Source organism: Nicotiana tomentosiformis, chromosome 9 (assembly GCF_000390325.3).
Source record: "Nicotiana tomentosiformis chromosome 9, ASM39032v3, whole genome shotgun sequence".
NCBI classification, from domain to species: Eukaryota; Viridiplantae; Streptophyta; class Magnoliopsida; order Solanales; family Solanaceae; genus Nicotiana; species Nicotiana tomentosiformis.
In genome coordinates, this window is record NC_090820.1 from 112,783,767 (window position 1) to 112,808,508 (window position 24,742).

The 24,742-nt window shown below is 36.7% G+C and overlaps 2 protein-coding genes across 3 annotated transcripts; both read left to right on the forward strand.

Annotated features, from left to right (window-relative positions):
- Positions 1–629: 629 nt before the first annotated feature.
- On the forward strand, positions 630–5,117 carry LOC104106489 (uncharacterized). Of its 2 annotated transcripts, none has more exons than XM_009615044.4 (3): positions 630–752; positions 1,684–2,431; positions 3,516–5,117. In XM_009615044.4, exons 2-3 carry the CDS (start codon positions 1,721–1,723, stop codon positions 4,815–4,817), a joined length of 2,013 nt encoding a protein of 670 aa, XP_009613339.1. In that variant the 5' UTR covers positions 630–752; positions 1,684–1,720; the 3' UTR covers positions 4,818–5,117. The 2 variants fall into 2 exon arrangements, with proteins under 2 accessions (XP_009613339.1, XP_009613338.1); XM_009615043.4 differs by having other exon boundaries at positions 736–968.
- Positions 5,118–5,787: 670 nt separating this feature from the next.
- On the forward strand, positions 5,788–19,876 carry LOC138899377 (uncharacterized). Its single transcript, XM_070185543.1, has 4 exons — positions 5,788–5,928; positions 6,776–7,031; positions 18,576–18,965; positions 19,548–19,876. Exons 1-4 carry the CDS (start codon positions 5,788–5,790, stop codon positions 19,874–19,876), a joined length of 1,116 nt encoding a protein of 371 aa, XP_070041644.1.
- The last annotated feature ends 4,866 nt before the right edge of the window (positions 19,877–24,742 follow it).

A 24,742-nucleotide genomic window follows, 5' to 3' on the forward strand; every position in this document is an offset into this window, starting at 1 on the left:
TTCATGTACAATATAATGAAGTATCTGTGTTTTCTTTTTTTTTTTAAGATGGATAAAATATAACTTGTACTTAAATAATAATACTACCATGTAATCTTACTTAGAAACTATTAGTAGTGTCATCCCGCTCAATAACCAGCTTATAGTTGATTACCAACTTATGACTTTTCAATTGAATCGTTTTTAGTTTAACTTCATATTTAATTTTGACCCATAAAATGCAATATGTGTTTATCGTCCATATTTGAATCAATAATTACTTACTTTCCAAAAAAAGGAAATGATGCCCCAGACTTGGCTCAACTAGCAAATGTTGAGAAAATATGACAGCATACAAAATTAGACCATTTTTCTATCATTAAAAAAAGAAATTAATCTCTTATGATCAATATTAATTTAGATTAAAAAAATATGACCTTACAAGAATCTCATATGTTTTATTTATAAATCCTTTCTATTACTCTTCTTTTACCAATATGGTATGAAAAAAGTGATATAAATAAAAGAATACTAAATAGATAAATCACATAAATGTAACAATCAAACATCTGATCCGACAGCGACAACAGAAACATCGAACATTAACTAACAGTCCCGCGGTTTTAATTTTGCCGCCCCCGCCATTACCACCACTTTCCACTTTAGTCACTTTCACCTTTCCCAATTTACCAAGCCCCCTCTCTGTTCTGGCGTGCTTATGTTATGACATTCAACCATCATTATCATTTCCATCAAATTTCACACTTCAATAAGTAAGAATCTTTCCTCCTTTTTCATATACTCCTACGTGCTTACTACCACACTTTTATCTTTTTTTTTCCTCATTTCTCCCTCCATTTTTGTTGTGACTTAATCCTCTTTTTAAATTCTTTTCTTGTCTACTTCGAAATTTTTCAGCACAAGTACTGTACAAAAATATCTGATTGTCCCTATTTTCTTTTGTAGTCGAGCACAGATCTTGTAATAAGGTAAGTATTTCAGGCCAACTGATGAGTTCAATCCATCTCATTTTGTTTGTTTAAACTTTTCTAGTTTAGTCATCTTCTTTAATTATAAAAAAAAAATTGATGCTTTGCCATGTGTATATTCTGGTATTCTCATTTCCTTCTGGTGGTAAGCCTATTCGTTGTGTATACTCTAAGCTTTAAAGTTTCTAACTTTTTCCTTAACCTTTCCTTTCTCTGTATATTCACCTTTACTCTCTTGTCCTCCTCTCTGTTAGGAGTACTTTTTTTTTGGCTTGAAATCTAGTAGGGTATTCACCTCATAATTATATTTGAGCTGTTGCTTTGTGGGTCAATCACCTTTTTGTCAATCCTATCTTCATGCATTAATAATGTTGTATTTTCTTGTTGTAAAATCTTTAATTGGGACATTTTTGGCCTAGAAAAATCTCTTGTTTATTGTTCAAGTTTTTCGGGTCTTGATCTCAGAGTCGGATCAAGAATTTAAACTTGATGAGTTAAACTTTTTAGATGTTTAGCAGTGAATTATTTGTAATTATGGGTTCAGAAATTAGTATTTATTGAAATTTTATTGATTATTTACTACACCTCTACATTCTTCTCGAAAATAATAGATTCAGTTGAACCGGTATTATATAAGCTCCATCCTGCCTTTGCTTGATCTAGGTGTCATCTTCTTGAGTTTAACCCTTGAAAGATTTGTTCTTTGCGTTTGTAGCTGAAGTTTTTCGGGTCTTGATATTCTTGCCATTACAATGCCTCCGACGTATTTACCTCTTCGATGGGAGAGTACTGGGGACCAATGGTGGTATGCTTCCCCAATTGATTGGGCAGCTGCAAATGGTCACTATGATTTGGTGCGCGAGCTTCTTCGCCTAGATGGCAATCACCTTATCAACCTCACTTCACTGCGTAGGATAAAGCGACTCGAGTCTGTTTGGGATGATGAAGAACAATTCGATGATGTGGCTAAATGCCGGTCACAAGTTGCAAAGAAGTTGCTTCTTGAATGTGAGAACAAGAAAGGGAAAAACTCCCTCCTTAAAGCTGGATATGGTGGATGGCTTTTGTATACCGCTGCCTCTGCTGGAGACCTGGATTTTGTTCGAGAATCGCTCGAAAAAGACCCCCTTTTAGTCTTTGGAGAAGGAGAGTATGGTGTCACCGATATATTATATGCTGCTGCTAGGAGTAAAAGTTGTGATGTGTTTAAGGTTTTGTTTGATTTTGCTGTATCCCCGAGGTTTATAGCACGTGGTGGTAGAGGGTTTGAGGAACAAATTGGGGAGATTCCGTCTGCTTATAAGTGGGAGATGATGAATAGAGCTATTCATGCGGCTGCTAGAGGAGGCAATGTGAAGATGTTGAAGGAGCTTATTGCTGACTGTTCTGATGATATATTGGCTTACAGAGACATTCAAGGTGCAACTCTCTTACATACGGCTGCTGGCAAAGGCCAGGTCGAGGTAGGATTTGTTTGCTTACCAGTTTTGAGCTTTTGCAGATTTCATGTTGCTTGGTTTTGGTTCTTTGTTTGTTACAAATCAATACAGGCAGTGGCGGAGCTATCTGTTAGCACGGGGGTTCAATTGAATCCCCTTCTCCGGAAAGTTGTATTGTGTAAATAGGGCAAAAACGATTTTTTTTTGGTTATATATAAACTGTTGAATCCACTTGATATAAGATGACCCTAGGCATGACATTCTAGGATTTATTTTGGAATCCCTTTGTATTGTAATCTTGGCTTCGCCACTGAATACACGGGTCTTGGAACTAACAAATAGTATAAATGCTTACTATTTATGTAGCAAGATCAACTATTTAAGTAATATTTGGTGGTGTAATTGCAACAAATCTCAGCAACTTTTCTATTTTAACTAGCCAAGGAGGATCTGGGTCTTAATTTAACCATAAGTTATTAGACTACAGAAGTTTCAACCATGAGGTTTTGACATAAGCACTCAATATTAGTATGAAATGGTAAAACCAGGAATCATCATGCTTTGCTTAATTTCTTGGAAACTTCTTTACTTTTAGTGAAAATGTTTACTGTAGAAATTTCTCCTAATAGGATTTCTGAGTCTTAGATTTCCTAACCATTTCCCATTTCAGTTCCAGATTCTCACATCAAACGGAGATGACCAATTGCTTTTGTTAACTATAGTTAAATGAGCGTTTAAGCCAATGCTAAATAGTGATGCATGTTAACCCGGCATTTCAAATGGATTTGCACCTTTACTTGACCAATTGAACTTTTCTACTGAGCTTTGCTTTTTGCGTAGTCAGAAAACAGAAAGATTATGCAGATGGTTTGCATCCCATTAATGAAACCAAGAAGTTTTAGTTGGATTTCAGATATCATATTATCATCTAATAGTAAATGATTAATCTCTGATGTGGTGGTAATTTATACTTGTTATCTTTGTCATGTTTGAACAATACCTCATAACAAGCTTAGATGTTAAACATGTGGCTGCAATTCTGAAGTATGCTAATGCTAATGGTTAGGCAATATTTATGTCCTTCATTTGCTCTATTTTATCGGTGCAGGTTGTTAAATATCTCTTAAAAAGTTCTGATATTATCAACTCCATAGACAATCAAGGCAATACAGCATTACACGTGGCTGCTTCGAGGGGCCAATTAGCTGTTGTTGAAGCTCTCATCGTTGCTTCACCTTCATTGGTCAATTCAAGAAACAATGCCGGAGATACATTTCTTCATGTTGCCATTACTGGTTTCCAAAATCCTTATTTCCGTAGATTGGACCGTCAAATTGATCTCATGAAGCAATTAGTTTGTGGAAAATTTTTCGACATTGAAGAAATCGTCAACGCTGAAAACAATGACGGTAGAACTGCTCTTCATTTAGCTATCATTGGAAATATACATTCTGAACTTGTGGAATTACTTATGACCGTCCCCTCTATTAATATCAATACTCGTGATAAGGATGGAATGACACCACTTGATATCCTGAAGCAACGGCCACGTTCTGCTTCATCCGAGCTACTTACAAGACAGTTGATCTCTGCAGGGGGAATTTTTAGTCATCACGATTATTCTGCAAGGATTGTTGTTGCATCCCATTTGAAGATGCTAAACATAAGTAGCAGTCCCGGAACTTCTTTTAGAATCTCTGACACCGAAATATTCTTATACACAGGCATTGAACATGCACCAGAGGACAGTAAAAAGGCTGAGCTTAGCAATACAAGTGAGCTGAGTCATCGATACATGAGTCCTGATAGCTATTGTTCTCGAAATGACAAGAAACCTGGTTCGGCAGATCATGCAGCTGAAAAGCTGAAACGCTTTTTCCATTGGCCAAAAATTAAAAAAAGAGATACTAAGAAGGTCAAGATATTAGTGGATCAATGTTCTGCAAGTAATTCGGACATGGCACCAGTCCCTCTTCGGGAAAGGTACTCAAAGACTTCATCATTCTCAAGTCACAAACGGACGCTCTCTGCTAGTAGTAACGTTCCAAGTCCAACAGCAAAGAAGAAGTTTGCTTCAGGGATAGTAAACGGTGTCATGCAAGCCATACCACATCTCAGCCTCCCTCGTAGATCACCTCGTGCTAGTTCATTCTCGATTTCATCATTGTCTTCACGCAGTTCTTTGGACAAACAAAAGGCAATCGTGATTGAGACTGAGCTCGCTGGACCTTCTTGTTCTAATCAGGTAGATGGTGTATCATCAGACTCGACACACAAACAAAGCGCAGGACATAAAAGATCGGTGAACCAATATTTGTGTTTTGGTGCCTCGGGACAACCTGTTAAGGCGAGTTCAAGTGGGATGCAGCCGTATGAACTTTATGAGCGGTCTGTTCTATCCACAGCTTGAACAATGGCACGTACGCATAGACTTCAATAATTTGGCAGGTCAGTGACCTCCCTATCAGACTTCCCTTGCCGATTGAAGAAAGCCTTATATGGCTTCAAACAAGCAAGAAAGGCCCTTTCCTGATTAATTTCCTAGTTGACGCATTCAGATGTACTATATAGCTCAAAAGCTATTGACATTTCTCTGAATTTAGTCTTTTTATTCCAGAAGAAAATGTAAATATGCTTAATGTTTGTAGCTGTAACTAAATGACTTTCTTTATGTAGCTCTTTAGTTGAATGTAATAAGGAACTTTCCGCAGCTGGTTGAACAAATTTACTTTTTCTCCATTGTGTGCTAGATTTTAGTTTAGAGCTATGTACATAATATAGTCTTGTCCTACATTGGAATAGGAGTAATATGTTCTTGTAGTGTATATCTATAAATAAGGACTTATTGTATGTATTCATCATCCAATATCAATTACATACTTTCTCTCGTGCTTTCTCACATGGTATCAGAGCAATTGTGAGAGATTTATCGTTGTATATAAATTCCAGCGACTCCGGGAAGAGAAAGCAGTCACCAGAAGTCTTTTTCCTACGACTTTTTCAAGGTTGTTTGTGTCTGCTTTATCTCCGTCAATGTTGTTCAAAATCCAACACTACTACAAAAATAGTCATTGCCCGGCGACCAAACCCCAGTAAAAATCTCCGGCAGAAGCCTCATCACGCGCGTGAGCTCATGCGCCGGCGTGTACACCCATTTCCGGCCATTTTTTGAAAAAGTCCCTTCAGAACAGTTGGGTCATCTGGTAATTCCGATCCTACCCTTACTGTTTTTGTTTCATTCCGACCACTTTGAGTTTTTTCTATCAGCTACAGTAGATTTCGGCAGGTGCAATAATTCATTATTCCGTTTCAGTGTTTCCTTACTCTGTTTCAGTGGATTACAGTTGATTCTTTCTTTTATTTGGTAATAATTTACAACGATGTCTTTGGGATTTGATGTTTTTGGGTCTAAAAACATGAGTTCTGGAAGCTCTAGTGTTATGATTACCTTGGAACCTTTAATGGGAAGTTCAGACTACTTAGCTTGGACTTCATTGTCGAGTTGTGGTGTAAAGGTCAAGGTATTCAAGATCATCTAATCAAACAGTCTAGCGAAGGAGATGAAAAGGCGATAGCACTTTGGGTAAAGATCGATGCTCAGTTATGTAGCATTATGTGTTATTAATTTCAAGTTAATGCTCTTATTTCGTCCATTCCAGACATGTTGTTTAGTTTGGGCAAAGGCTCGTATCTTATACACTAATGACATATCTCGCTTCTATGATGTGATATCGCGGATGACAACTTAAAGAAGCAGGAACTAGATATGTCTACTTACTTGGGTCAAGTACATGCAGTCATGAAGGAATTTGAGTAGTTGATGTCAGTTTTTGCTAGTGTGGAAAAATAACAAGAGCAGCGACAGAAGATGTTTCTAGTTCTTACCCTCGTTGCACTTCCTAATGATCTTGATCCAGTACGCGACCAGATTTTGGCTAGTCCGACTGTCCCTATAGTTGATGAATTATTCTCTCGATTACTCCAGCTTGTTGCAGCACCAAGTCACCGAGTGATCTCATCACAGATACTTGATTCCTCTGTTCTCGCATCCTAGACAGTGGATGTTCGGGCATCTCAAACTATAGAGAATAGACGAGGAGGAGGTCGTTTTGGAAGATCTAGACCCAAGTATTCTTATTGTCACAAACTTGGACACACTAGTGAAATATGTTATTCCTTACATAGTCATCCACCCAAAAATACTTACGTTGCTCAGACCGAGACTACAGGTAACCGGGGATTTTCTTTATCTAAGGAAGAATATAATGATCTCCTTCAGTATCGAGCAAGCACACATCTCCACAAGTAGCCTCGGTTGCCCAGACTGATACTTCTATTGCTGGTAATTCTTTTGCTTGTGTTTCCCAGTCTAGTACTCTTGGACCATGGGTCATGGACTCAGGCACTTCTGATTACATCTATGGTAATAAATCACTTTTGTCGAATATTGTATATTCACAGTCTCTTCCCACTGTTACTTTAGCCAATGGATGTCAAACTAAGGCAAAAAGAGTAGGACAGGCTAATCCCTTGTCTTCTATCATCCTAGATTCTGTTCTTTATGTCCATGGCTATCCTTTTAGTCTTGCATCTGTTAGTCGTTTGACTCGTGCCCTCCATTGTGGTATATATTTTACTGATGATTCCTTTATTATGTAGGACCGCAGTACGAGACGGACAATTGGTACAGGACGTGAATCAGAAGGCCTTTACTACCTTAACTCACTTAGTCCTTCTACAACATGTCTAGTTACAGATCCTCCAGACCTAATCCACAGATGTTTAGGATATCCGAGTTTATCCAAACTTCAAAAGATGGTGCCTAGTTTATCTAGTTTGTCTACATTAGATTGTGAGTCGTGTCAGCTTGGAAAACATACCCGAGCCTCCTTTCCGCGTAGTGTTGAGAGTCATGCAGACTCTATTTCCTCCTTAGTTCATTATGATATATGGAGTCCTAGTAGAGCCAGTTCAACATTAGAATTTCGTTATTTTGTTAGTTTTATTGATGATTACTCAAGATGTACTTGATTTTTCTTAATGAAAGATCATTTTGAGTTATTCTCTATATTTCAGAGTTTTTATGCTGAAATCAAAAATCAATTTGGTGTTTCTATTTGCATTTTTTGTAGTGATAATGCCTTAGAATATTTATCTTCTCAGTTTCAGTAGTTTATGACTTCTCAAGGAATTATTCACCAGACATCTTGTCCTTATAACCCTCAGCAAAATAGGATTGCAGAGAGAAAGAATAGGCACTTTATTGAGACTGCTCGCACACTTCTAATTGAATCTCGTGTTCCGTTGCATTTTTTGGGGCGATACAGTTCTCATAACTTGTTATTTGATTAATCAGATGCCTTCATCTCCCATCAAGGATCAAATTCCGCTAGGGTTGGGCATATATCGGGTATAACCGATAGCCCGAACCGATAAAATACTATAGGGTTATCGATATCGGGTTATGGGTAAATAGTTCGATAACAGTTTAATGTTGTTTGACTATTGGGTTATCGGTTCAGGTCTCGGTTTGCCCACTTTCATTAACGATTTTACCGATAGCCCAATAAGCTTTAACAAAATTATAATTTTACCAACTAAGTATATAAAGCCACCTTATGGCTTCATTCTCTCATTCTCTTAATATCTCTCGGTAGTTACTCTTCATCTTCAAACCTTAACCTTAGAGTAAGTTTTAAACTTTTCTGAATTTCTTATATTAATTTTTCAATTAAGATTTTTAGTTCTAAACTTTAAAGAATTAATTGTTCAGATTTTTAGTTTTTCTATTTGTTTCTTTTCTTGCACTGATTCTTTAGTATTTATAAGATTAGGATTTTATTATTTTCATGTGAATTATGCCCGCCCGCAGTGAGATAGTTAGTAAGATAAGATTGTTGAATGTCTTATTCCTTACTCCTACTAACTTATAACTTTGAAAATTTAGATCATTCATTAGGATCTTCAAATGCATAAAAAGTTTTCTTTTTCTAAAGTTGAAATTTAATCCCTCTTTTCTTGAGAGCAAAAATTCAGTTCCTTTCTCTTAACAATATGATCACGATTTCTATAATAAAATATGAAATTTTTGAATATTTTTTATTCTTATTGGGTAAACCGATAACCAAACCGATAAGGATTGATAACTGAGTAACCGATACCAGATACGATTTCTTATCGGTTCGGTTATCGGTTTAGCATATTTAAAAACCGATAACCAATATGCCTAACCGATAACATTCACAATCGAACCGAACCAACCGATACCCACCCCTAGATACCACATTCAGTATTGTTTCCCCAGTCAGCCTTATACTCTCTTCCACTTAGTATTTTTGGGAGCACGTGTTTTGTTCATAACTTAGCCCCGGGGAAAGATAAGTTAGCTCCTTGTACTCTTAAGTATATCTTCCTTGGTTATTCTCGTGCTCATAAGGGATATCATTGTTATTCACTTGATCTTCGTAAGTACCTTATATTAGCTGACGTCACATTTTTTAAGTCTAAACCTTTCTTTACTTCTGCTAACCACCATGATATATCTGAGGTCTTACCTATACTGACCTTTGAAGAGTTTACTATAGCTCCTCCTCCACCTTCGACCACTGTGAGCACTTATTTTTTAACCATGCTAAAAAAATTTCACTATCTCACCAATACCTTACTTCTCACTTCAATTTCCCTTGTCCCCCATATTTGTGCCCCACTCTTTATTACCGCTCCACTTTTCTTTTTTCTCCATACTTGTCCTCCATGCTTGTCCCACTCAAAATCCCCACATGTCCTTCCTTCAAAAGAATACACAGACAGAACCCCACCGGAGGAAGAAAAAACAAAAGAGGACCCTAGGAGCTGCATACACACAATGAGAGAACGAAAGGGGAGACAAAAAATTGAGATTAAAAAAAAAAGATGAAAAAGTTGTGGAGTTTAGAGGAGAAAACCACTACTCTGTTCTGGAGTGCTGGAGTTCGACTGAAGCGAGGTCGTACCTCGAGGCGTAGGTCCAAAGTTTCTCTGTTCGGGTTCGCCGAATCTCTATGGGTGTTTGAATTTCAGTGTTTGTCTGCTTGTACTCGCATATAAATTGAAAGCTTATCGAGGTCCATTCCTCTACTCTTAACTCTCTTTATCATTTTCATATGTTTCTGATTGTGTGATAATGTTAAGTTTGATATTGGCTTTGAGTTCTATTTGAATTTTCTAATCATGTTCCTTAGAGCTTCATCAAGATTAATTTATATCTTGTATGCTATGTGAGTTTTACAACATATGAGTCATGAATTTCGGGACTTTCGTTGAATTTTCCACAATATCCCTTAGTGAAGCTTATAGCGGGAATTGGATCGATCTTTGATGAATCCTTGAGATTATTTGTCCTTAGTTACTTCTTGCAACCAGTATAGTTCAGTGGGAAGTTTAATCAAGCAATTATTTGTTTCCTTGAAAAAAAAAAAAAAAAAAATCATGTCTTCGAGAAGATGGATATTAACATGCTTATGACACTTATATGATTCATTATTGTTTGGTTAAGGTCTTTAGGAGTAGGCTGCTATAGGATCTTATAGTTTAATTAACTTTTTAAGCTTTGGTGTATAAGTTCTCAAATGCAGTAACAACAACGTGGAGCCTATTCGCTTTAGTCGAAGTCATCTTTGTGAGGTTTATCATAAAAAAAAAATTCCGTAGGATCAGTTTACTCTAGTATTTCGTATTTCCCTTCATTTAGCCTTATCTAAGTCCATAGGTTATATCATGTTTAAGTTGCTTTATTTGGTTACTTAAGCTCCATTATTCTATGTGTGGTATTTGTATGTTTATGGTATTAGTTAGTTAAACACGTATAACATCGTAGCTTGCTTTAAGCGCGCCAAAATAAATTATCGTGACTATGGGTACAGCTCCCGTGGCATGATCACGATATGTAAATCCTAATTCGACTGTGCGTTTCACGTGACTCTACCACAACTTCAAATAATTATAAACATGTTGTAAATCATGGGTGCGTTTCACGTGACACGATTCATAATATGTACACAAACAACGAGTGCGCGACATCGCGACTCGTTCAAATAAATTTCATAAATACTAAAGACAGTTAATTGAATATCAAAAGCGGATAGAGAGTTAAAAATGCACAATATGTTTTAAATATGTATTAAATCAGATAATTAGGCCAATTATTAATAGTTGAGTGACCATGCTAAAATCACGAAATTCGGAAGTGCCTCACACTTTCTCTCGGGTTAACATAATTCCTTACCCAGTCTTTTAATTTTCGTAGACTTTAAAACAGAATCAAATTTCCTTGAGTTGGGATTTAAAATAAACCGATGACTTGGGACACTATAAATTATTCCAAGTGGCGACTCTAAATTAAATAAATAATCTCATTTCTAATAATGTCACTTTAATTGGAAAAGCTCCACCATCCCTCGGAAAAAAAGAGACGTGACAGCTCTGCCGACTCTGCTGCGGACTATTCAAGTATTCGAGCTTGTACATTGACTTTCTTTGGCTTTATCAATTTTTGTATATAATTGTGATCTATTTGGGCCTAATGTGCTACTTACATGCTCTTTACAGCTTTGATGTTGTTGAACTATATTATAAACTGTCTTCTTGCGCACTCCCTTTGAGTCTTCTGAATACAATTTCGGGAATCGCGGATACGCACCCCATTCTTTTTTAGATAAAGACGGTGGGCCTGGGCTCCCGATGAAGGATTATTAGTCACCCATATTTAAGAATGGGGAGGGTCCAGTAGTTAAGCCGGAGAAGTATTACTCCTGGTACGCTACCCCTTCCCAACTCGAGTTGTCCGCTCGTTTTATGGCCAGCCTAGATACACCCCATCTCCTAAGGGTTTTAAAACCTAGAAGAACAAGCCACATGCCTGGTTATCTCTAGTAGGATCGTTTTGTTACATCATGTGCATTTGACTTAGCGAAGCTCGGTACAAAGTCGGGCTCTTATAAGACAAGTATCCTTTTTGAGACCATCATGTTCAATTTTGTGCTATTTGCTACATCATCTGGAAGGGTTGCTTGCATTGTTGACCGGCTTTAGAAATTAGTTGCGTGAAATTATTAAAAAAAATTATTCTCCTACTTTGGTACAAATAATATTTTTTACTAAGATTTTGTAGTAGTCTAGCGCGTGGTGTAAAGATTAATTTTCATAAAAAATCAAAAAGAGAAATAGTCGGTTTGACCGAACTACGCGGGTCTGATTCTCACTCGATGTGAGATACGTAGGCAAACTTAATCGGTTCCAGCCCCCAATTGTCAAAAATCCAAAAAAAAAAAATTTTTTCTTTTACTTCCTTCTTTAGAAGTCTTTCTTAAATATATATATATATATATATATATATATTAGAAGTCGTTCTCCCAAAATTCAAAAAAAAAAAATCAAAATCGAAAACAAATATTTTCTTTCTTTCGAAAATTACCAAAACAAAAAAGCCAAAAATATTTTCATTCTTCTTTAGAAGTTTTTCTTTCAAAAGTCCCCCGGAAAAAAAACATAAAACAATATTTGAAAAAATCAAAATCGAAAAATATTTTCTTTATTCTTAAAGAAGTTTTTCTTTCAAAAATTTCTCCAAAAACATTTAAAACAAATAAAAAAAATTCAAAATTTATAATATTTTCCTTGTTAGAAGCTTTCGTGGTATGTTTTGTATATGAGTAGAAACAATAAAGGCAAAAAAAAAAGAGCTAGTTTATTCCTGATCTTTTCCTGAACTACGTAATGATCTGATTCATGCGACATGATACGTAGGCAACCCCAAAAGGTTCGATCAAAATATTTTTCAACGATTCTTAGATGAGAGATCAAAATGAGGCGTGAGTAAAAAAAACAAAAATGGTGATAATGTTAGGAGCGTAGCATATTATGTGTGATTCATATCTATAAAATGCCTAACCCTAACATATTTGTTGTCTCTTATATAGTAAGCTTAAGGTAGTTGGTTTGTGGTGAAACTGGCAACACATCATTACTTCACCAGATCAAAGGGAACGGTAGTAATGGATAACAATGATGAAATTGAGTTGGTTAGTGACAATCCCCAGGGTCCGTCAGTTGAGCAAGAGTCGGAGGAAATAAGAAAGTTGAGACAACAACTATCTGATGTATATCAAGCTTGGGTTTTCGGTCAGCCTCCACCCCAGGATCCCTCATAGGGAACTTCCACCGAACCCCGGGCTACTCAACCATCGCTCCATGCAGTGAGCAATCACATTCTACCACCAGGGTATATGCCAAACTACAGCCCCCATGCTGCCCCTAGTACCTCTAATATGCGGCCTCCACTTGCACCGGTCAGGAACACCCCTCTCGTCGTGTCTGGCGCACCGGTTCATACAATTCCACCACCACCTTCTATGACGAGTCCACACAACGAGCCACCACCTTAGACTTATGGTGGCCAATACAACTCTCCAAATATGGCTTTCAGGGTCTCGGCTCTATACAATCAGATTCCTCAGTCGAGTCACCAATTGAATGAAAAGCCTGCCAAGACAGTTAAGCCAGATGAGATGGCCAGGAAAATGAAAAGTCTTGAACAAAATATAAAGAACATACAAGGACTAGGTGGTCACAAAAGTATTTCGTTTAGTGATCTATGCATGTTCCCTCACATCCATTTGCCACCAGGGTTCAAGACCCCAAAATTTGAGAAGTGTGATGGACACGGCGACCCTATCAGCCACTTGAAAAGGTATTGCAACCAGCTGAGGGGTGCAGGTAAAAAAGAAGAATTGTTGATGGCTTATTTTGGGGAAAGTCTTATGGGGGTAGCCTCTGAATGGTTCATTGACCAAGATATCTCTCACTAGCATGTTTGGGATGACATGGCCTAGGCCTCCGTCAAACAATTCCAGTACAACATTGATATTGCACCAGATCGCAATTCCCTGTCCAATATGAAGAAAAGCTAACGGTAAGCTTTAGGGAGTATGCCATCAAGTGGAGGGAGCAAGAGGCTAGAGATAAGCCACCCATGGACAATCATGAGTTGATCACTGTTTTTCTCGAGGCTCAAAAGCTTGATTATTTCCAGAACATGATGTCTGCTATAGGTAGACCATTCGCTGAGGCTATCAAAATTGGGGAGATGGTCGAAAATGGTTTGAAAACGGGCCAAATCTTGAGGCGGGCTGCTTTTAAGGCCACATCACATGCTGTTCAGAATAGTTCGGGGGGTTTGATGCACATAAACGAGAGAGAAGAGAGAGCCATGATGGCTTCCAGCTCGAAGGGGTCCCACAGGGCATTCAACCAATAATATATGCTTCCTGAGGTCCCACTACACTAGTATCCCCATCAAGATGCTCCTTATGGCGTGGCACCGCCTCTCTATGCGGTGACGAATGCGCAATCTTACACGTGGCCACAATATTATACACAAAACTGAGCTCCACCTCCCAGAAAAGTCTACCCCTACCAAGCTCCATATAATCCCCAACCAAATATTTCCCAATACACTCCTAGCCCAAGAGAGCCCCTCAGAGGGAATCAGTTCACCCCTATTGGTGAATCATACTCTAGCTTGTTCCAAAAGCTAGTCAGGCTAGGTCAGTTGCAGCCAGTGGCCCCGAACCGGCCAAACCCCGAGTCCCCCTCTCACTGAGCTGATGCTAGATGTGAATACCACTCCGGAGTGGTGGGACATGATACTGAAGATTGTTGAACTCTCAAAAGAGCAGTAGAAGACCTCATCGAAGTCAAGGCAATAATTCTTCAGGACGAGGAGGCTCATGATGTGACATACAATCCCTTGCCTGCTCACAACACTAGGCCAGTGGTTTGAATGATTTGTGAAGATGAGGAATTTGATCTGGCACTGAAGGCTATTGCATACATTGCCGAGACAGAATAAAAGCCAAAAAACGGTCGCCAAACCTGAAAGTTCCCTATCAGACGAGAGTCTCAATAGCCGGTCTTGCTATCCTTTTTGCTTTCGGATTATTTCAGGGTGTGATCCAGATGTTCAACTTTGTTGTCTTACTTTCCAATGTAAACCTTCTATCTTTAAAATTTTAAAAAAAATAAAAATAAAAATAAAGTCAAATAAAATTAATATTTCATTGTCTAGGAATGTCTCTTTTCTTAATCTTGTCACTTTTCTTATTCTCTTTTCAGTTCTACTAAATGCAGATTTTAATGACAAGATATGCTTGCGGACTTCAGGCCCAGATCCTAAAACGCTGTCAGACTTTGAAATAATGAATCAAAAATCAGAATGCAATGAAGATAATTTTAAGCAAATAAAATAAAGAATCGGAAATGTCAAAAGGTCCATACATTGTGACGAGGGTACTACCAAAAAGAGTGTTGTACTTGGGAAACAACGAAGGAAATGTCCTTGAAACAACAGTCAACGCAGGTGCAGTCAAAATGTACTATATTTGATCCTTTATATAAAATTATCGGTTGGGATGAAGAAGGCTTTCTTTCTCACTATGCAAGTACTATCAGCCTTTTACAAACCCTTTGAGCCAGTTCCCTTTTTATTGATTACCCTCTTTGGAACTTGGAAGTTATTATAATAATAATGAATGAAAATGTAAAAAAGAAGAAAAATAAAAAAAAAGATAAAACAAAACAAAACAGAAGAGAAAACAAAACAAAACAAAAAAGAAAAAAAAGAAAAAAAAAGTAGTCGCTTGAACTACGTTTGACTTGATTCCGAAAGGATACGTAGGCAGCCTCTCTCTAGGGTTCAGTCACACCAAAACAAAAATCTACATTCCCCCAAAAGTTGAAACTGGGGCAGATGTTATAATGGTTCGGTGATGGTTTCGCTTAAAAGGTTCCAAAGTTGCAATTCAATCCAAATCTTTTTTACCCAAATTCTTTTTAAGTCCTTTCGATCAATCAACAAGAATGTTCAAAGTTGGAGGATAAAGTCACTTGGATCTTATGCAACCAAATTAGAGAAATTAAATGAGAGAGTCTTATTGGTAAAAACTCTCATGGTCACCATAAGGCAATGGTGAGTAAAGAAACTAAAACGAGAGTATCTTTTTATTGAAAACTCGCAAGGAGCACTATAAGGCGATGGTGAGAAGAGAGATGTCAACTGGTGAAAACCCACAAAAGGCGCCACTGATCGAAAAGAAGATCCTCACAGCCATTGGCATCGACACACACTGGGCAAGATTTTTCGATTTCGAGGCAAAGGTTGTGATGCGTTTCTGAGAGTCGGACGGTTTACACAAATCATGCATCCAGTCCAAAAAGCATGTCATGTTCATTGAAGTCCGCATAACCTTTTCAGGATAACCATTCCCAATATTTTATTGCTTTTAATAAAGAAGTAGTTTATAATTTTATTACAATAACTCACGAAATTTTCCTAGTGAAAATTAGGGCAGAAAAATTTTGTTTGTTTGTTTGTTGTGGTGTCTGAGAAGGTTTTACCTTGAGGCACAGGGTTCGAGATGAACAAAAGAAGAAGTCTTAATCCAAAATAAATGAATAAAAAGAGAGAGAGATGTGAATCCCAATGCAGAAGCAGATGGAAAGGATATGGACTGCTCAAGACGACTCAAGTCACAAGCATTGCATTTCTCGTTTTGATTAGAAGAAGTCGTAGAAGAATGAACTAGCACCTGCAGCTAGCAAGCATCAAGATTCAAATCAGAGTCTGCATAAATAACCAGTCAAGACTCAAGACCTAGTTTTAGAAGACTTATAAATAGGAATCTTGTAACTCATAGTTGATAGGTTTGTTTAGTTTCTTTTGATTTTGACGTAATAACAGGACCACAGACCGGAGCATCGACGGAACCTCACTCGACTCTCCAACTCATCATTTTATCACTCTTTTTAAGCTACACGCGACCTGATTCCCTTATAACCCGGGATATGTAGGTTGTCCATAACCAAGACTCGGTCGTACTCTTTTCCCTTTTCTCTTCCATTTTGAATAATGGTATGGCCATCGCTCAGTTTTTCTTTGCCTGAAAACTCTTCATGTTTCAAAGTAAACGGGGGCATGCTGTGAGCACCTATTGTTTGACCATGATTGAATTTTTTCACTCATCCCACTAATACCTCACTTCTCACTCCACTTTTCCTTGTCCCCCAATCTTTATTCCCACTCCACTTTCCCTTGTCCCACATGCTTGTCCTCTATGTTTGTCCCAATTCACAAACCCCGCATGTCCCTACTTCAAAAGAACACACAGACAAAACCCCTCCGGAGGAAGGAAAAAATAGGAGGACCCTAGGATCTGCATACACACAATGAGAGAATGAAAGGGGAGACAAAAAATTGAGATAAAAGAAAAACGAAGAAAAAGTTCTGGAGTTTAGAGGAGAAAACCACTACTCTGTTCTGGAGTGCTGGAGTTCGACTGAAGTGAGGTCGTACCTCGAGGCGTAGGTCCAAAGTTTCTCTGTTCGGGTGAATCTCTGTGGGTGTTTGAATTTCAATGTTTGTCTGCTTGTATTCGCATCTAAATTGAAATCTTATCGAGGTCCATTCCTCTACTCTTAACTCTCTTTATCATTTTCATATGTTTCTGATTGTGTGATAAGGTTAAGTTTGGTGTTGGCTTTGAGTTCTATTTGAATTTTCTAATCATGTTCCTTAGAGCTTCATCAAGATTAATTTATATCTTGTATGCTATGTGAGTTTTACAACATATGAGTCATCTTATGAATTTCGAAAATTTCGTTGAATTTTCCACAATATCCCTTAGTGAATCTTATAGCGGGAATTGGTTCGATCTTTGATGAATCCTTGAGATTATTTGTCCTTAGTTACTTCTTGCAACCAGTATAGTTCAGTGGGAAGTTTAATCAAGCAATTATTTGTTTCCTTGCAAAAAAAAATACTAAAATCACGTCTTCGAGAAGATGGATATTAATATGCTTATGACACTTATATGATTCATTAATTGTTTGGTTAAGGTCTTTAGGAGTAGGCTGCTATAGGATCTTATAGTTTTATTAACCTTTTAAGCTTTGGTGTATAAGTTTTCAAATGCAGTAGCAACAACGTGGAGCCTATTCGCTTTAGTCGAAGTCATCTTTGTGAGGTTTATCATAATTTATTTTTTCGTAGGATCAGTTTACTCTAGTATTTCGAATTTCCCTTCATCTAGCCTTATCTAAGTCCATAGGTTATATCATGTTTGAGTTGCTTTATTTGGTTACTTAAGCTCCATTATTCTATGTGTGGTATTTGTTTGTTTATAGTATTAGTTACTTAAATATGTATAACATCGTAGCTTACTTTAAGCGCGCAAAAATAAATTATTGAGACTATGGGTACGGCTCTAGTGGCATGGTCACGATACGTAAATCTTATTCCGACTGTATATTTCGCGCGACTCGACCACAACTTCGAATAATAATAAACATATTGTAAATTGCGGGTGTGTTTCAGGTGATGAGATTCGCAATATGTACAAAAACAACGAGTGCGCGACATTGCTACTCGTTTAAATAAATTCCATAGATACTAAATGCGGTTAATTGAATATCAAAAGCGGTTAGAGAGTTAAAAATGCACAATAATAGGTTTTAAATATGTATTAAATCAGATAATTAGGCCAATTATTAATAGTTGAGCGACCGTGCTAAAACCACGGAATTCAAAAGTGCCTCTCACCTTCTCCCGGGTTAACAGAATTCCTTACTCGGTCTTCTGGTTGTCACAGACTTTAAAACAAAGTCAAATTTCCTTGATTTGGGATTTAAAATAAACCGGTGACTTGGGATATCATAAATTATTCCAAGTGGCGACTCAAAATTAAATAAATAATCTTATTTTGATTAATGTCACTTTAATTGGAAAAGCTCCACCATCCCTAGGGAAAAAGGAGGTGTGACAACCACAGAGGTTTCAACCATACCAACTGTTGAGGAGTCTAGTATTGTTCCTCCTAGTTTCCCAGACAGAGGAATACCACTCTTGACTTATCATCGTTGTCCGCGCCTTACATTATGACCAACTTGTTCCCGTCTTGCACTTGACCCTGTTCCTACTGCGGACCTTGCTCCTAGTACACCGATTACACTTTGGAAAGATATACGGACCATACTCAACCTTAATCCTCATTATGTCGGTTTGAGTTTCATTGTCTCTCATCTCCCAATTATGCTTTTATATCTTCTTTGTTCTCGGTTTCCATCCCTAAGTCTACAGGTGAAGCTTTGTCTCATCCAGGATGGCGACACGCTATTAGAGACGAGATGTCTGCTTTACATATAAGTGGTATTTGGGAGCTTGTTCCTCTTCCTTCATGTAAATCTACTGTTGGTTGTCGTTGGGATTATGCAGTCAAAGTTCGTCCCGATGGCCAGATTGATCGACTTAAGACCCGTCTTATTGCCAAAGGTTATACTCAGATATTTGGGCTCGATTACAGTGATATCTTCTCCTCCGTTGGTAAAGTGGCATCAATCCGCCTTTTTTTATTCATGATTGCGGTTCGTCATTGGCCTATCTATCAGCTGGACATTAAGAATGCCTTTTTTTACGGTGATCTTGAGGATGAGGTTTATATAGAGCAACTACCTGGTTTTGTTGCTCAAGGTAAGTCTCGTGGCTTTGTATGTCGCTTGCGTCGGTCACTTTATGGTCTAAAGCAGTCTCCTCGAGCTTGGTTTGGTAAGTTCAGCACGGTTATCCAGGAGTTTGGCATGACTCATAGTGAAGCTGATCACTCTGTGTTTTATCGGCAGTCTGCTTCAAGTCTCTGTATTTATCTGGTAGTCTGTTGATGATATTGTTATTACTGCAATGATCAGGATGGTATTACCAATCTGAAGCAGCATCTATTCCAGCACTTCCAAACTAAGGATCTAGGCAGATTGAAGTACTTTCTAGGTATTGAAGTTGCTCAGTCTAGCTCAGGTATTGTTATTTCTCAAAGAAAATATGCTTTAGACATTCTTGAGGAGACAGGGATGATAGGTTGCAGACCTGTTGACACTCTGATGGATCCGAATTCTAAACTTCTGCCAGGATAGGGGAAGCCGCTTAGTGATCTTGCAAGCTATAGGCGGATGGTTGGTAAATTAAATTATCTCATAGTAACTAGACCCGACATTTCTTATCATGTGAGTGTTGTAAGTCAATTTATGAATTCTCCATGTGATACTCATTGAGATGCAGTAGTCTGCATTATTCAGTATATAAAATCGGCTTCATGCAAAGGGTTACTATTTGATGATCGAGGTCATGAGCAGATCGTTAGATACTCAGATGTTGATTGGGCAGGATCACCTTCTGATAGACGTTCTACGTCTGGATATTGTGTTTTAGTAGGAGGTATTTTGGTGTCTTGGAAGAGCAAGAAACAGAATGTAGTTGCTCGGTCTAGTGCAGAAGCAGAATATCAAGCAATGGCTATGGTAACATGTGAGCTAGTCTGGACCAAACAATTGCTCAAGGAGTTGAAATTTGGTGAAATCAGTCGGATGGAACTTGTGTGTGATAATTAAGTTGCCCTTCATATTGTATCAAATCTAGTATTCCATGAGAGAACTAAACACATTGAGATTGATTGTCACTTCGTCAGAGAAAAGATACTTTCAGAAGAGATTGCTACAAAGTTTGTGAGGTCGAATGATCAACTTGAAGATATTTTCATTAAGTCTCTCACTGGTCCTCGTATTGGTTATATATGTAACAAGCTCGGTACATATGATTTGTATGCACCGACTTGAGGGGGAGTGTTAGTTTAGAGCTATGTACATAATATAGTCTTGTCCCACATTAGAATAAGAGTAATATGTCCTTGTAGTGTATAGTTATAAATAAGGACCTCTTGTATTATATTCATCATTCAATATCAATAACATATTTTCTCTCGTACTTTCTCACAGGTTATATATGAGTTTTTTATATGGTAGAAATTCATGTCTGTAAATTCACAAGTTTGTACCTTCATAGTTTTGACAAGGGCGTCTCTTAGTTAGATTTAAGGGAAAAGGTTAATATTTACTCCTCAAATATACGAAATGGTCTACATTTGTTCTCTGAAGTATCATATTGTTGCCGTTCATTTTTGCCCTTATTTTCAAACGGCTCTAGCTATTCTGTGTAGCACCAGAAAAAGCCACGTGTCCCAACCTAGAGACTAATTAGTCTTTAACTATCCAAACTTTGAAAATAAGGGCAAAATAACCCACCTATTAACTGATGCCATATCATTTTGTATAGTTCTTTCTAAGGAGCAAATATGGACAGTTCTTCCCATATATCTCAATCAAATCTTTCAAATTCGTAGAAAAATCGTCTTTGCTTTCCTTTTAACTTTCTCATTCTATAATATTTTCACAAGTTTACTCCGGAAAATTAGACTATTTTGTTAGATAATTTTTTTTATTTTATGTATATTTATTATACGTTGACTCCCCTTAACTTTTTGATGTATCTAATTATTTATATTTTGATATCCCTTGATGAAAATTCTGGATCCGTCATTGCCTAAACCGTCGCTGATTCTAGAACATTGTATGTGGATTTTCAGGAATTCATTAATTTCTGCATAGACCCTGCTTTGCTATTAAAAATTTACTAAATATATATATCTGATTGTAATCTCAATTATTATTGTATATTAAATTGAGATTATGGTAGAAACTCATAAATTTTAACAACCTGACTCGGATACTAAATAATAGTATTAGGTAAGAGTTGGAGGGTATAACGTTAAGACAACAATATTAATTTCACAATACGACCAAGTAAAATAAAAAAATTCGACCAAGTAAAAGAACATTTAAAGAGAAAGAAAAAAGAGACGAGCTACAATTGCTAAGTGATGTCACGTTTAGTGACGATTTTTAAGCAGTCTGTATAGAAAATTCCAAACGATCCACATTTTTTTCAAATCGACAGCAAGTATATGTTGACTAGAAGTCTAGAAATAAGTTTGAGAAAATGATACTTTGCGACCGCTCAAAATTTTAATAACCCATATTTTTTTTTATTGACACTAAATGTTCATCCGGCCCAAATATATTGCACCTAATAGTTCGAAATGTCTATTTTATATAAATTTTGTATAGTGATAGTCTATTTTGTATATTGGCGATCTATTTAATATATTTTTTGTATAGTAACAGTCTATTGTATATAAATTGTACAGTGTCAGTCTATTTTTATATATGTTTTGTATATTGATAGTATATTTAGTATATTTTTTATATAGTGACAGTGTATAGTATAAAAATTATACAGTGACAGTCTATTTTGTATATTTTTTGTATAATGATAGTCCATTTTGTATATATTTTATATAGTGACAATCTATTGTATATTTTTTGTATAGTGACAATCTATTTTGTATATTTCTTGTATAATGACAATCTATTTAGTATATTTTTTATATAGTGACAGTCTATTTTGTATTTATTTCAACGTTATGCATAATGGATATTCAGTGATATCCAGGTTTTTCTTTTTCATCTCCATATACAAGCACACACTCATTTTTTATATAGTGACAGTCTATTTTATATATATTTATATATAATGACATACTATTTTAGTATATTTTGTGTATATTGACAATCTATTGTATACAAATGAAATTTGCTCAATTAGTTTTAGGAAACAATTTTTGTTGAATTTGGTATTCTTCAAAGTATTTTAAACAAAACAACAATTGTTGTCTACTACGTATCAATACTCAGCTATTTAAGACATGACTCCCATTATACATTTCGCTCAAATAATATGATGATTTTCGAAATACAACAAGTATTTATTAACTTTTGAAAATACATCAGCAAAACCTAAAGTCTTAAGTCACTTATTGGTCACATTGCGTTGTGCCTATTTTTTTTTTAATAATTTTTTTAAAATATTAAAGTTGATCAATTCCTTTTTTCAGTTTGATAAAATATTGTTATTTTGGAATATTTGATATCCAAGAACATTCTTGGAGTAATTCATCACATCGAGCAAAATAAACCAAGTACTAGGTAAAGAATTAAAAGGCACTTGTGATAATAATGTTATTTCATATCCAACAATTGCAAAAGCAAAAGCGGTATTTTTACAATAAGAAACCTGATTTTGCATATCATTAGTGGAAGATTGGAACGGCTCGATGGCAACAAAATCTACTGCATTTGAGCAAATTTAGGCTAGCCATTATAATTTGTTTGGGGTGATAAATTGTATGGTTTAATTGATGGCTAGCGAATGATAATTGTTTCCACCGACCGGCTACAAATGAAATTTGCTCAATAAGTTTGTTGCGTATATTATAGCAGCCTAACACAAGTATTTCATAGTTGGTTAATTGGTTTTAAACATCAACTGGTGGAACGAATAAGTAGTTGATGTATGATAGTAGGCTATATTTATGCAATTTAGACACTACTTACACTCTAATTTAGCTGCACTTTATTGATATTTGAATGCTAAAAGATAATAAAATGCTCTAATTAAGAATTTGATGCTTTGCAGGAGCTACTCCGAGCTAGGAGGGAGCTAACGAGTATTTTGGAGTTAACATGGAGTGTGAAAGGCCAATCGAAGATTAGCCCGATCGAAAAGGAGCGAGAAAAGCAAGCGAGATGACCCCTCAAGGTGCGCGGCCGTGAATTGGTCTGTGAACTCAAGGCAGTGAGGCAGTGGAAATTCGCGATCGGATCCGCGGTCACGGACGGGCGGACGAAAGCCAAACACACAGGGTTAATTATGTATTTTCCTAGGCGACTAACCTAAACCTATATGAAACCTAAACTCGCCCAGAAGTGGGAGATATCTATTTTTAGAAGATTTTAGAGGCAAGAACGAGGGAAAGAAGACGGATAATTTCCTAAGAATTTTCATCTTCTTCTTTATACTTCTATTTGTTGATTATGAATTATTTTAGTGATTTATTTTCCATTAGTATGAGTAACTAAATATATTATCTAGGATTGATGGAACCAATTATTGGATGAAGTCTTGAGTCTATTTTGTTATAATTGAGCTGTGTTTGTTCTATGATTGTTCAACTACGTATTGTATTATGGTTAATTAGAACGGCCCTCGATTAATCGTGTCTAGTTACCTTATGTTGCTTGAGAAAGAACACTTGGTTAGATTGTTGTTGAACAATACCACTTTTGGGTAAGTTAAGAGATTAATTACTTGAATTTAAAAGTGGGGTTAGAAATAACGAAGCTTTGGTGGGATAATTCTGAGTTGCAAAAATTATTAGTTAGAGTAGTTCGAAAGAATACTTCTAGTAAATTATCGTAATTGATCGAGAGGTAATTACGGTAGTCCGGAACTCATAATCCTCATAGAGTATTACGGAGAGATTATAGCTAAAGAGTTAAGATTTAATCCGGCAATTAGGGAAATCAATAGCTCTAAATCCTTTTACCCTTGAATTCCATTTTAGTCTTGATTATTGCTAATTTTATTGTCATTTTCCCTTAGCTAAATAAATTCCACTGATTATTCATAAAACTCTTGCATCTGGAAGTTGCCTGAGCTTATCATTAGCATTATTTAAAGTTGTAGTAAATAGGTAAATTCCATGTGGGATTCGACTCGGGACTTGAACTAGGTTATATTTACAGCGACCGCTTAGTCCTTTTTACAAGGCATAGTTGGGCGTGATCAAATTTTGGCGATGTTGCCGTGGAACTAACGGTGTTATTTATTACAACTTAGAAGAATTGCTAGGATTCTTAGTTTAGATCAATTTCTTACGGTGTTTAAATTTTTCCATTGAAATTCTCACGTTTGAATTCTCCTGTGACTCAGGTGTATGCCTAGAAGCTCTTCGAGGACTGGTGAATTTTTTGAAGGACTCTCAGACCCCGAGAAAGCATTCAGGATATTAAATCGAGCAAACAATAAGAACAAACAGTTACAACAAAAAAAAAACACTCGAAATTGAAATGGACAACGTGGACGATGTCAACGAAAATAATCGGAATAATCGGGTTGACCCAAACAATGGAGTGATGGTACCTCTTATGCCAGAAGCTGCTCTTTATAAGTGGGCACAACCATCTGCTGATAACTTAGCCACCGCCATTGCTCTACTTCAGATACAAGCGGAGACATTCCAGATCACCAACAATATGATGCATCTGTTGCAAAATAAGGGATTGTTCTCCAGGTAATACGTTGAAGACCCACAACAACATCTGAAGAATTTTCTATCAATATGTGTGACCCAAAGACAGCCGAATGTGACTCCTGAAGCCATCAAGCTATTACTGTTTCCATTCCCTGTGACTGGAGAGGCTCAAACTTGGCTGAATTTGCTCCCAATAAACTTCATTGCCACTTAGGAAGAATTAGTCAAACAGTTCTTAAACAAGTTTTATCCTCCCAACAAGACTGCA

Excerpts from the sequence above, each read along its gene's own strand:
- LOC138899377 (XM_070185543.1), top strand. The coding sequence starts at position 5,788 with ATGTCTTTGGGATTTGATGTTTTTGGGTCTAAAAACATGAGTTCTGGA. Across the intron at positions 5,929-6,775 it reads GTTGTGGTGTAAAGGTCAAG|TCTAGTACTCTTGGACCATG; the intron begins GTATTCAAGATC and ends TGTGTTTCCCAG. Across the intron at positions 18,966-19,547 it reads ACCTGGTTTTGTTGCTCAAG|TAGTCTGCATTATTCAGTAT; the intron begins GTAAGTCTCGTG and ends ATTGAGATGCAG.
- LOC104106489 (XM_009615044.4), top strand. The coding sequence starts at position 1,721 with ATGCCTCCGACGTATTTACCTCTTCGATGGGAGAGTACTGGGGACCAA. Across the intron at positions 2,432-3,515 it reads CTGGCAAAGGCCAGGTCGAG|GTTGTTAAATATCTCTTAAA; the intron begins GTAGGATTTGTT and ends TTATCGGTGCAG.